Source organism: Colias croceus, chromosome 7, assembly GCF_905220415.1.
Source record: "Colias croceus chromosome 7, ilColCroc2.1".
Lineage (NCBI taxonomy): Eukaryota > Metazoa > Arthropoda > Insecta > Lepidoptera > Pieridae > Colias > Colias croceus.
In genome coordinates this window covers 8,509,143-8,521,984 of record NC_059543.1, presented here as the reverse complement: position 1 = coordinate 8,521,984, position 12,842 = coordinate 8,509,143, and the positions used below count along the sequence as shown (strand labels likewise).

Genomic DNA, 12,842 nt, shown 5'->3' with positions numbered 1-12,842 from the left:
TTATTATTTGTTTCAAAACATTTGTGCTTCATATCATCTATATGATGTAAGTCATTGTTTATAAGGACTTGCTTGTTGTGATTGTGACGTCAGTAAATTGTTTTTAAGCAGAGGCTAATTAAGTGTAGGAAAAGGGGAAATTATAAAAGGGAAGAACCGTAGGAGAATATAAATTGAAGATAATATTTTTCCTAATAGGTTTTTTATAATGATAACTTCTTACTAGTCTTTGTTGCCCTTTAGATTTAAACTTTTCTACTAGATTCCAATTATAGTGATTAAATTTTATAAGTACAAAATCAACCATAAGTGTTCTTTACTTTTTTATCTGTAGTAAATAGTATCTAATGCTAAATATCAAACCTTTATCATTCATACAATTAAATAACAACATATCTAGCTAGTAACCTTATCTATTATCAATGAAACTATTTTATAAACTATACTTTGCGGGCATCAGGCTAAGCATATTAAGCAAACCTATCTTAATATATTTTCTACAATAGAAGCTATATTACATCAGCGTAACTAATTAGCATCGTAAATTATAGGGAAAAACATCAAACTGTAGAAAATAGGGCAACACTATTGATAATATTACGTATTGGAAATAAGATCTACGACATGCAACTACAAGCTAAACGTGTACGGCTGCTATAGAATATAAAGTGCGCACTACATTGCGTGCTCCAAATACTGACCTTTCTTACCAGGGTATGCGTGCCTTTTTAATCTGTCATATAGATCCTCCTTCGTGCCGTATATACTAGCGTTGGATCTAGCTAGACTGTTCATTTTTCCGTTCATCCCATTGTGTAGGCTTTCCTTCATGTATGTTTCGTTGTAGAAGTTAGGCATTTCCCAGCCATCTTCTTCGTCGTCATAGTAATGAGCGTATGTGGAGTGGTGTGAAGGAGCGATGGACTCCGCGTACGGGGTGTGCGCTCCGTAGTAGAAGTTCACTTGTGAACCGTTTTGGTCGATAGCTGGCGTTAGCGTTTTCTTTGGTTCCCGTTTCTTTGAAGATCTGGAGGAAAATATTGTAAGATATAGGTTAGAATACTTTAAACTAAAATATTGGATACTTTACACTTTTGCAAAATATTTTTTATTTTTTGTCTATTCAATATGTCGTTTGAGAAGCTACAGTTTTACACTTATTTGATAAATAAAATCCACAGAATTGTTTGATTCTGAACTTAGGAAACGAATATTTCTAGACAAAATATAAACTTGTAAGCATTAGTATAGTACCTGGCACAGATCATCCATACGAGCAGCACAAGGAATATAATAAAGATGACACCACCAGCGACACCACTGGCGATATACGCGAATTCGCTCTTCTCCCTACAATGTCTTCCCGTGAAGGACCCGGTACATCTACATGAAGGTTCACCACGAGCGTCCTTAACACATTCACCACCGTTGTCGCAGAAATCAATACACAGATCTGAAAAAAGAAATGCTTGTTATTAAAATCTTATCTATAAACCCGCACCGAAGATCTAATACTAACATCCCGATCCTTCAATATAAAATAAACCTAAACATTGTTTTCAAGTAACCTACCTAAATCGTTTTAGATGGCCACTTATGCAAATGGTGTGGCAATTACATTAGTGTGTATTTATGGTACTGGCGCATTACGCCGAAGAACGTTTATGAGGATTTAGATTTAATTTGTTGAATTAGAAAACTTTCGACCTTCTTGCTGTTCATTAGAATTTAGATAAGATTTCTGTAGGTAGGAAACCTAGATAAATAATTACCTGTGCACACTTTGCCAGTGCCGTTGAATCCTGGTTTACACTGACACTTGAATTCATTGGTATCTTGTACGAGAAGACAGTAAGCGTTTGTATCACAATGCATTTCTGGTCCGCTCATATCACAGGGGTTTGTGCAGTCCGATTCTGAAGTCTGCAAGAAATTTTCGATCATTAGTAATTGACGGAGTACGAGTGAATTATCTATTTTTATATTCTAAAGAGGGAAGATTATATTCCTTGCGTTCACTAATAGAAAGCATTACAAAATCTCAGTGACATAGGCTATTTTTTGTCCCTGGACGATGCAAATTATTTATAGATGAAAAGATATCTTCGATAAGAGACAGTTTTATAACTATGATTTACTTCAGAATAAGCTGGAGTATTAACGGAACAACATAGTTTTTTAAAATACTTACGGCTCCCGCTTCTTTAGTACTGGTGTTGATTGGGCACGGGATACATTGATTTTGCTGGGTTTCTGACTGGTATGTACCCTTTTTACATTGTATGCAGGTATTCAGGGTTGCGTTCAAGTATGATCCTGAAATTATGGTAATGAATGTTGTTTATTCATGATCCACGTTTCCAGATAATATATTACACATTAAACCGATGAAGATATTGTAGATGTTATAATTATTTTATAAAGCATGTCAAATCAAACACGAATAAATTTTACAACATGGACAATGGAATTAATAGAGAATTCAGTATAAATATTTCATAGCATGAATACTAACTAAGAGTATACAAGTTAAATAAGATTACCCAGTTGAAATAATAAATAAGTGAATTACTCTGAATGAATGCAATCGGTTTATATCGAGTTAAATTTTTGGCACCGAATCTTGTTGCAGTTTCATTAATTATGAACGGCTCAGTTTTGTGCATGTTAAAGAGTCCCTTTACGACCGTTTTATTTTAGTGAAAATTCAACACATGAACTAATAAACGATCGCAATTCATTAATTTCCTTCACTGATATTATCATTTCATGGCTTTAGCAATACAAACAGCATTTAAATCGCAGTATTGCGAATTTAATTTCCAACAAACCGGTTGTGTAATTAAATTAAAATATATTTATAGATTGTGTTCGGACGTAATACCATTCATAAAGTGAAATACTGTGATGCAGCTTGGCTCATGTCCGCTTAAGCTTAACTACTGCATAAATAATATCATTTAAATAGATTAAAGTTTCGTGGCGTTCTGATGTGATTGATTCAGCTATATCATCGTGTATATAATATTCATAATATCTAAGTGCTTCAATAAATTTTGTAAGTATAAACGAATAACCCATTCGGTCATTTACCTATCGCCATATTCATCCTTCATCCTATTAAATAAATGAAAATAACGAGTAAGGTTTTGACATAAAATGGGTATAAATAATTACCAGGCTTGCAGACTGGTAAGGAGCACTGGTCAGGCGAAGCAGCGCCCACTTGAGGTGTGGTAGTGCCGGAAGGACACGGGGCACACGCAGCCCCAGCGCCATTCGCGCGCCACGTCCCACGCGGGCACGGCTCACAACCACCATCGTTGCTTAGCTGCTCTCCTGGTAACAGAATTACATATTATATTATGAGCGTTAAATACATCGAAAAAAATTACGTAAAAATATATTATCCAACTAGTTATGTGGTTTTACATTGTCTTGTAAATAATTTTTAACGAAACTTTATATTTTGGTGTTATTCTTTTTTTCATTGCGGATGTTTGGAAGCTGCCAAGAAAACGCAGCATGACAAAATAAAAAGTTGCATTTTAAAACGATATGTGTCGCATTCTTTGTGTTCAAAAACGAATTTTATTATCAAGTATTTTTTAACAGTTATACCTTTATACATAGATTTAATATTATCGTTATGTTTAATACAATTACAGTTGAAATATTACTAAGCTTAAAAGTTTTCATTGGGGTTGTGGCTAAGTGCTCTATTCGTATAACTATCTCTATCGGTGTTAAGTTAGTTTTATTATCTAGTGAAGACAATAAAACTTTCAGCCGGATATTTTGTTACTTAAAAATTCTCCTTACCTGATGGACAATCGTCTCTACATTCCGCTGCGGATACAGCCTCCGTTGCTCGCGTTGTCTGTCCTCTGGGACAAGCGATGCACGAAAATGCTCCTTCTTTCGGTTGGTATGATCCGTGACCACAAGGTCTGCATAATTCAGCATCGGCATCGTAGTATTTACCAGCAGCGCATCGTTCTATAAAAAAAATGTGAAATTAGTTTTCATTTGATTTGTACTCCAAACTATATCAATATATAAACAAATTATGTAAATTGTGGCCATCAATAATATCGCATTTTGTTTACTAGTCTTAAAGTTAATCACATTAACAAAATTATTGATTCACATATTAATTTTATAGCGCGATATCAATTATGTATTGTTTTACATTACCTAAATGTGGAATTCTGTAATTGGCTATTTGTGCCCATTAATGATTAATTACTCGTAGGTAATATTACGCTATTGGTCTTTCCAATTAAAAACGTGAAAGGTATTTTCATACTATTCAACGAAACTCTAAAAATGTCCATAGAATTATAGTTCCATACCTTTACAATCTCCCGCACTCCTTGCTCCAGTAGATTGAGTGACTCCCGATTGGCCAGCGATCGAAGGGCAAGGGGTACATTGCAGTTGGCCGGCTTCTGATTGATATGTACCAGATGGGCACGGCTGGCAGGTGTCGCTTGCCGCGTCCAAGAAGGTGCCCACAGCACATGACACTAAATTATACGTGGATGTTAATTTCAGCTGTTTAAATATGATAGAAAGCATGAACGAAAATATTATGATGGAAGTAGAATTTGTGAAGCGTTTGCTCATAATCGATGCGATTCGATTTTCCATGTAGATTGAATAACATTGCGAGCGTAAAAGATATGAAATATGGGCAACACATTATTCGCAAAACATCGAAGCGGAGGCTTGGATTTCGAACACATGTTTACGGCTATAAAGTTTCACGTATCGTCGTAACTTACGACTACGCCTCTGCTTTACGTAACGCGAACAAACAATGATAGTTTATGTAAAAGATAACTTGAGTGAAACTTGCAGCTTTCGCAAAATAATGTGGATAGATCGTAATTCTGAGTTCTAAACAATGTAACTTAAATGTACGCTTACCGCAATCAGGTGCCATTACGACCTGTCCCATCGGGCAGGCATAATCCGATTCAAGTTTCAAGCTCGCTGGGTCGGGCACCGTGTTCGGTAGTATACTTCGCACGTCGAATTGTTCGTCTTCGAGAATTAGTTTCTCCAATAGTCGTTTCACAGTTGATCTTTCGTTGTTTCCATTGTGGATAACTGGGTCGCTGCAAGTTGAGAAATGCTGGTTAAGCTCAGTCGTTACGGTTTGTTATCAATGGAATTTTCGAGTAAAATAGCTATATACTGAAAGTTTTGCATTTAATAAAATTGCTTTATCTATTTTACTTCCTTTTATCTACCATAAAAATAAAAGCATTAATAACAAGCGACTATCTAGCAAACAAACAGGTTTAAAATCTATGTATACGTAATATAACTAATAAGTGCGAGTGCAATTTTAGTGAGAAACTTACATAACGGCTGGGAATGAGATTTCGACGCTATATGTGTCTCCGGCTTGACGTCCTTCCCTGTTGCTTCTAGTCCTATGTGCCAGATAAAAACATGCAATAGTGTATAAGAATCATGCTTAGACAATGTTCATCGTAATATTGCAAAAAGAATATACATTGTGCAAATACGTGCACTTGAAGTTATTTTACTATTATTGTAATTTATAATAGTGCTATAATAATCTACTTTTGAGCTAGATACATTAGATTTTAGGTGTCGTAGTTCTACATCTTTATATCTATGACTATTGACTACTCCAACACCACTAAAAAAATTTCCCGTGTATTTATTACTGTTATAAAAGAATAAATACCACAGACCTGAAAATCTACAAAAAATCAATTTATACATTCTACATGTGTAGCATATTTTTTTTACAAATATTACTCACTCTTCCACTGGTATGATAGCATCCAAAACATAAGTGTCTTCAGATTTTACAGTTGGCGAGGTAGATACTTGTCTTGTTTGTCGGTTATTCGCTCGGTGATCGCACTTTACGTTAATGTCGAGTTCTTTGCACTCGCGTGTTCCTGAGGCAAATGAAAGAATTGTAACATAGGATATGACTATTGACTTCTTACTTCAGAAGACGCATTTGTTAACTACTGGTAAAATCTATGTTGAATGTGAGTTTGGTTTATTACATATTATATTGTAAAGGAAAATTTATTGATATTTATAAAATAACACGCATTACATGAGGAGGTTTTTAGCATAAAGTTTGGCTAAAATTTTGGAATAAACATACCATCAATTGCATACGAACAGAAGTTCCAATCTCTATTAAGTTGGTTGATGGCACTGCGTACTTTCTGTCGAAGCACTCCTTGACCTGCGTCATTGCAGAGCACCGAACTTGGGAACAACATGGATATTTTGAAAACGCGTTGAGCAGGTGTAGCAGCTGTAATTAAAATTTCATTTTTAATAAACTTAACGAAGAACTAAAAAAATATTATTATTTATTTTCATTGAATAATACATACGTGAACAAGCAGGATATACGAGAGGCAGCGTCGGGTCATTAGTTGGGCGCCAGAATCCTTCAGCACCGCAAGTGTAGAAGGGTGGTACTAGCTGTGAGAACCTGAGGCCGTCACGACAAGCAATCTCGCACACCTTGAACTGGCCTCCTGCACCCCAGTCGCGACAGGATTGGTATCCGCCCAAAGGATCAGGTAACGGAGGACAGAATTCAGCTGAAATATTAATATTTTTTATTATATTTGTATGTAAATTTTAACAAAATATATAAGTCGTGGCAGTGAATTGTTTAATATACGTACATAGAACTGTTACTTTAAAGGTGCATGTTGCTGCATTTCCAGCGGCATCGTAAGCGACGTAAGCAATGTCGTATGCACCCCATGCCAGATTCTGACCCGGTTTGTGTCCCGATTTTTCTAATACTTTTACAACTCCAATGTTGTCACTGAATGCAGGTGTATCCCATTTCACTAAAGATGATCCATTTTTAGCGATTACCCATAAGTCTCCTGGACAACGTTCCACTTTAGGAGGTTCTTTGTCAACTTGTAATTGTTGGCATTTAGCGCCACCGTAACCATTTGGACACACTCTTTGACCACAATGAGATGGTACAATTCTTTCAACTCCACCAAATACATCATCATAACCAGCCCATGTCAATACCAATCCACTGTAAAGGACGGGTTCTGTTCGGCAATCTCGGACTTGTTTTTGTATTTCATTTGTTACATCAAGTGCTCTGTTCCAAACTTGTACTTTAGTCAAATGACCTTGGAATCCAGATTCAGTATATGCCTTTGGATTTTCAGATTGAGGTTTACCCAATGTCACCCAAATACTAGAATAAAAAAGAAATATGATTTTAGTATTTCGTTTTGTTTTCATTATTTTCATTTTATATGCATGTCAAAAATCATTACCAAATTCATAAAATTACTTACTATTGTGGTAACGTTCGTCCGCTACCGTAGCCTTCAAACTTGCTAGCAATTAATCCTTCAGTAATTAAAGTTAACTCTCCGCCGTTACTGCCATCCCAAACTAAAGCAACATGGTGCCATTGTCCATCATTTACCGTGGCAAATTCACCGAAACTTAAGTAAACATCTTGTAATTCAGGGAATATAGATACTTGGACCCCGCTTGAGTGAATTTGAATTATTGTTCGTCTGTTCAAAGCGATGTGAGAGTTGCTGAAAAATTTATGTACAATGTTGTTAATTAAATAATTATAATATTGATAATCAAAAGATTTAATTGTAATCTTCTTGTTAATAGGACATACCTGACTCCGTAAGCGGTGAAGAACACACCGCCTTCATCCTGTTGCGTGTATTGAACCCACAATGCAATCGTTAAACTGTCAGCAGAGCCTGTGTCAATTGGTACAACTTGTGCTGCACTTGAACGTAATGGATCGCTAAAGTACATATCGTAATCTACACTAATTGCTGTAAAAAATAACAAAAATGGTTAGTAACAATTATCAATTTGTTTATTGATATTTTGGTAATTTTAGCTATTTATCTACGAACCTTTTCTACAGTCATCTCCAGTCATGTTGAATGGACATTGACAGTAGAATCTGCCAGGTAAGTCGATACAAGTTGCTGAAGGTGGGCACGAATTATCTTTGCAATCAATTATGTCTTCATCGCAGTTCTTTCCTGTAAAACCTGGGGTACACATGCAGGAATAGCCTTCGCCCTCATCTATACATGTTGCACCATTTTGACATAAGCCAGCTTCACAAGCGTCGAACTCATATTGACATCCAATTCCTGTGTAGTCCATCGAGCAAGTGCAGTTTAATCCTGAGCCGAAGTCTTGACATTTACCACCGTGCATACAAGGACTTCCGATGCAACGTTCTGGTGCAGTTTCACATTGTTTACCATCTGTTCCGCTTGGACATCTATAAAAATTAAAATAACATTATAGTCAATTATTTTCTAAAATAATACGTATTATTTTAGTTCTTTGTTTGTTTTTTATACTTACACACAGAAGAAATCTTGGAATAGATCAATACATTTAGCATTATTCTGACAAGGTAAGTTTTCACAATTGCCAATGTCTTTTTCACATCGCTTTCCAGTCCATCCCGATGGGCACACGCATCTGTAATCTCCTATTTGATCTTTGCATGAGCCTCCATTGAAGCAAGGATCAGATGCGCAGTCATCAATATTTGTCTCGCACATTTCTCCAGTGAAACCTTCCTTGCACTGACACATGTATTTGTTGTCAAGGTCGATACATTTTTCAGTTCCTGCTGGATTGCATGGCTCAGTTAAGCATTCATCAATTTCAGTTTCGCATTGTAATCCTATAAATCCTGGGCGACATTTGCATATAAATCCGTCTAGCTGGTCCACGCAGCTCGCGCCGTTTTGACAAGGATCTGAAGAACAATCATCAATGGTATGTTGACAACGTTTGCCAGTATATCCGGCTTCGCAAATACAGGTGAAGTCGTCAGTGCCATCGATACACCTTCCACCATTTTCACAAGGTGATATTACACACTCATTGATATTTATATCGCAGGACGGTCCTGTCCAACCTGGATCACAAATACATTGATGCACGAAAAGTTTATCTACACAAATACCGTGTTTGCATGGTTCATTAGAGCACAAATCAATCTTTTCATGACAACGTTTGCCAGTGAATCCAGCTGGACACGTGCAGCTAAAATCATTTACTAAATCTGTACAAGGAGCTCCAAGAAGACAAGGTTTTTCGATACAATCGTCCGTATTTATTTCACAAAGTTGTCCTTCCCATCCAGGTAAGCATTCGCACTTATATCTGCCTTGTTGTAATGCAGTACATGAAGCACCGTTTTTACAAGGGTTACCGTTAGCGGTACAGGGGTCGATCTGCAAAAATATTTAACGTTAGTAAATGCCTTAAAAATAAATTTAAGTCACAGATTTAAGTAAATTACAATAACCACACATATTATACTATTATTACATACCGTTATATCACAGTCTATTCCAGTATATCCAGATCGACACAAACATGTATAGTTATTGTAGCCTGGTTCGTCTTTACACATTGCACGTTCGGGGCAAGTGTCATTTCTGCAGTCAGATCTTTCTTCTTGACAATTTATTCCTCCATACCCAGTAGGGCAGGAGCATCTATATCCTTGTGGTAGATCAATGCATGTTCCGCCGTTATAACAAGGTTGACTTTCACATTCATCAATATCGATTTCACATCGACGTCCGGAGAAACCAGCTGGACAATAGCATTGCACACCGTGTCCTTTAGGAACACACAAACCACCGTGTTGACAGGCACTATTCGAACACTCTACTGGAATACATTCTTCTAATCCAGAGGCACCGGTTCCCACAGTTTTCATATTTGTCGGACATTCCATACACAGCGTTTGGCCAATTAAATTTTGATAGAAATTCCTTGGACATTGAGAGCATGGCGCCAATCCAGTTGGTGAATAAGTTCCCGGGGCACATTTAGCTCTACACTTGTCTCTACCAGATGCAGCTGGTTGGTATGTGTAAGTATTAACTGGACACGCTTGGCAATCCTTAAAACCTCCCAAAGGTGGCTCGCTCGTATAGCTGTTTCTAGGACATTCCAAACAAGGAACTAAGCCCGTGGGAGAATATGTACCATAACCACATACGGGTACACAGTCCGATAAATCTTTGGAGCCCTCTTCTCGTGTAAATGTGCCTTGTGGACATTTAAGACATGAGCCTTGTCGTGCTTGATTTTGGAAATAACCTCTTGGGCACATGGTACAGCTTTTTTGTTTTTCACCAGCGAATGTACCAGCAGGACAGTGCACTGGAATATAAATATTTTGTTGATCAATATCAGTTTTGTATGATTTTTAAATCATAATAAACTATAAAGGTTTTTGAATATACTTACAGCAACGCGGAACATCCGTTGTGTCCATATTAAGAACTTCTCCAACACTACAAGTAAAACCTCGTGAAATAGAACTTCTTATAGCTCGTAGCGGTGGACACTGATTGCCGATGGAAGATACATTCAATACGGGTTCAATAAGAGCGCTTGCATATGGCACAGAAAGGTCAAATATAAGGTTTAAGGTTGATCCACAAAGGTCGTATAACTGTGTTTGCCTTATAGCAGGAATAATAGCCAAAACAAAGTCCATTTTCACAACATTTTCATCTAAAAGCGCTGGCATTGCTTTGACGAAAGTGACATTGATGTTAACGTTCACTGCAGAGCATCGTTGGGATAACCTTTCATTAAGAACGTTGTCGTACTGAGCTAGTAGGTCTTTGTATTGGGGTAAGCAAGCATTTGATACTGCACCAAGTGCACGATATTGAACACTAGCTACAACGTGATAGGCAGCTTGTTGAGTGTCTGGAAAATAAATAATTATAAATTTAAACATTGTTCACCAGAAGTTGCATGCCTACAACATACATTTTAGTAATGAATAATATTATGCATATTTTTATATACTTTATAAGCTGTTAACTTACTTTCAGATACACAATCCGGAACAACAGCTGTAGGAGTCCATTGCCGTTTAGTTTCACAAACGAAAGTTTTCACTGGTTCACCATCAGTAAATCTGAAGCCGGGGCTACATGTGGCAATACATTGTATTCCTCTATCTCCAGGAAGACAGTTCAAAGCACCATTTGCGGGTGGCATTAACTCCCAATCAACGCAAGGAGTAGCTTGTACGGAAACCTATACCAAAGAAAATTAACGTTGTGAGTATTATTTTTAAAGTATATTTTTTTTTTAATTTATTTAAAAAAATATTTTAATTTAATAAGTCTTCTAGTCTTAAGAAAATAAACAAGCATGTGATCAAGAAATATTCTTACTTGGAAGTAACATTGAGCTTTGTTTCCATATTTATCTGTAGCAATTACAGTAACATTTTCATAACCACGAATAGGTATCACAGCTCGTTCCGGTATGAATTTTAGGAAAACTTCTCCTGATGCGTCAGTTGCATTTATTCTTCGCCTGGTTTCATTGAAATTTACGGCATAGCTGTCTTGTTTGTCGACTAATTCTATTACATAACTTTGTGGACAACTTAGTTTAGGTGGTGTATAATCAGGAACAGTTATATTAACTTCACAGATAGCAACATTGCCATCGAAATCAAAAGCTACGTATCTCACAACCATATTGTGGAAAACTTGAATAGGCGTTTTGAAATGTTGTGGAGTTACTTCCAATCTAGCAATAGCACCCGAATTATCAGTTGCAGTGGGTTCAGTAAAGTTAACAGGAAGCAATCCTCCATTTACGTCTGTCTGAACAACGATAGGATGTTGAGGGCAATTTTGGAAAACAGGTGGTTCATTGTCTGAAAGAAAAAATTGTAAATATTTCAGTTTCAAATGAAGTATTAACTATATTTATGGCGAAATTTATACGGTGATTCATTTATTTGTAATAAAAAAGCGTAAAGTATTATTAATGATAACCACTTACCAACGCAGGGAGAATATCCATAGTCGTATCCTAATAAAGGATCTACCGAGGGTTCTTCGCATCCCATTAACTCAAATTTCAAGCAAGCGTTGTCCATAAAACTAACTATACCTAATATAACAAAACGAGCTTGTACGTATTTCGGTAAAGTTATCATGGCTAGTTCACCGTAGTTGCCTGGATCCCTCATTGTTAAGTTAAAGTTAGGGAAGTATACAACATAATTTTCGTTTTCAGCTTGTTTGTAAAAGAATCTTATTTCAGTTGGTCGACCGACAATGTCCGAAGTGACAACACCTTTTACTAATATCGCCTTTACTCTATATACTTTTCCGAGATCAACACTCACATAAGTGAATGCTTCCTGTTTGCCACACCAACCGGTGACTGAATTTAGTCGTATATTTTTAGCTTCATAGTTAGGTCTCTCGGAAGTGGCATTAATTGCAGAATCAGGAATTCTACCGGATGCCAAGCCAAGGGGTTTAATCACTTTACATTCCGGTTCTCGTATACAAGTTATAGGTCTTGGATTAATTAAAATGTAGCCAGGTCTTGAACAACCAAAGAGGACTTCTGAGCTTTGTTCATAGCTTTTTGCGATTTGGTATCCATCCGCAGGCCTACCCGGATCTTCGCAAACAGGTCCTTCGCATCTCAAGTCTCCAAAGTCCCAGACTCCATTGGCTTGACATCTTACCACGTTATCATGTTTACTGGTTTGACCAGCGAGCTTGAAGGTATTTTGACAACCAAAGAAAAATGAACTTTGGTATCTTGTGTCTAAGTATTGACCATATTCAGCACCTGGTGTAGGCATCGGGACACCGCAGTCTTTACGTGGACATTGAGGTTGCGCTCCTGATAGCCAATAATCGGGTAATCCCTGAAAGTAGATACAATTGATTGTACTTTATCCCAATTAATAAATATCTAAGTAGGTATCAGATGAG

The 12,842-nt window shown here is 36.8% G+C and overlaps 1 protein-coding gene across 3 annotated transcripts in view; it reads right to left on the bottom strand.

Moving 5' to 3' along the window:
• LOC123693332 (sushi, von Willebrand factor type A, EGF and pentraxin domain-containing protein 1) overlaps positions 1–12,842 on the bottom strand; it is a 49,309-nt gene that overhangs the window by 1,244 nt on the left and 35,223 nt on the right. The window contains exons 14-35 of one of the 3 annotated variants that reach the window (XM_045638374.1): positions 11,890–12,775; positions 11,268–11,761; positions 10,914–11,127; positions 10,321–10,791; positions 9,392–10,233; positions 8,407–9,290; positions 7,941–8,320; positions 7,691–7,856; positions 7,347–7,598; positions 6,702–7,243; positions 6,402–6,614; positions 6,164–6,319; positions 5,804–5,945; positions 5,373–5,444; positions 4,933–5,123; positions 4,356–4,529; positions 3,823–3,999; positions 3,178–3,339; positions 2,192–2,316; positions 1,773–1,923; positions 1,255–1,453; positions 702–1,027 (exon numbers count right to left, since the gene is read on the bottom strand). In XM_045638374.1, coding sequence (XP_045494330.1) covers positions 702–1,027; positions 1,255–1,453; positions 1,773–1,923; positions 2,192–2,316; positions 3,178–3,339; positions 3,823–3,999; positions 4,356–4,529; positions 4,933–5,123; positions 5,373–5,444; positions 5,804–5,945; positions 6,164–6,319; positions 6,402–6,614; positions 6,702–7,243; positions 7,347–7,598; positions 7,691–7,856; positions 7,941–8,320; positions 8,407–9,290; positions 9,392–10,233; positions 10,321–10,791; positions 10,914–11,127; positions 11,268–11,761; positions 11,890–12,775 — 7,219 coding nt within the window. The remainder of the gene's footprint in view (positions 1–701; positions 1,028–1,254; positions 1,454–1,772; positions 1,924–2,191; positions 2,317–3,177; positions 3,340–3,822; positions 4,000–4,355; positions 4,530–4,932; positions 5,124–5,372; positions 5,445–5,803; positions 5,946–6,163; positions 6,320–6,401; positions 6,615–6,701; positions 7,244–7,346; positions 7,599–7,690; positions 7,857–7,940; positions 8,321–8,406; positions 9,291–9,391; positions 10,234–10,320; positions 10,792–10,913; positions 11,128–11,267; positions 11,762–11,889; positions 12,776–12,842) is intronic. The other 2 variants (XM_045638375.1, XM_045638376.1) reach the window with 2 other exon arrangements.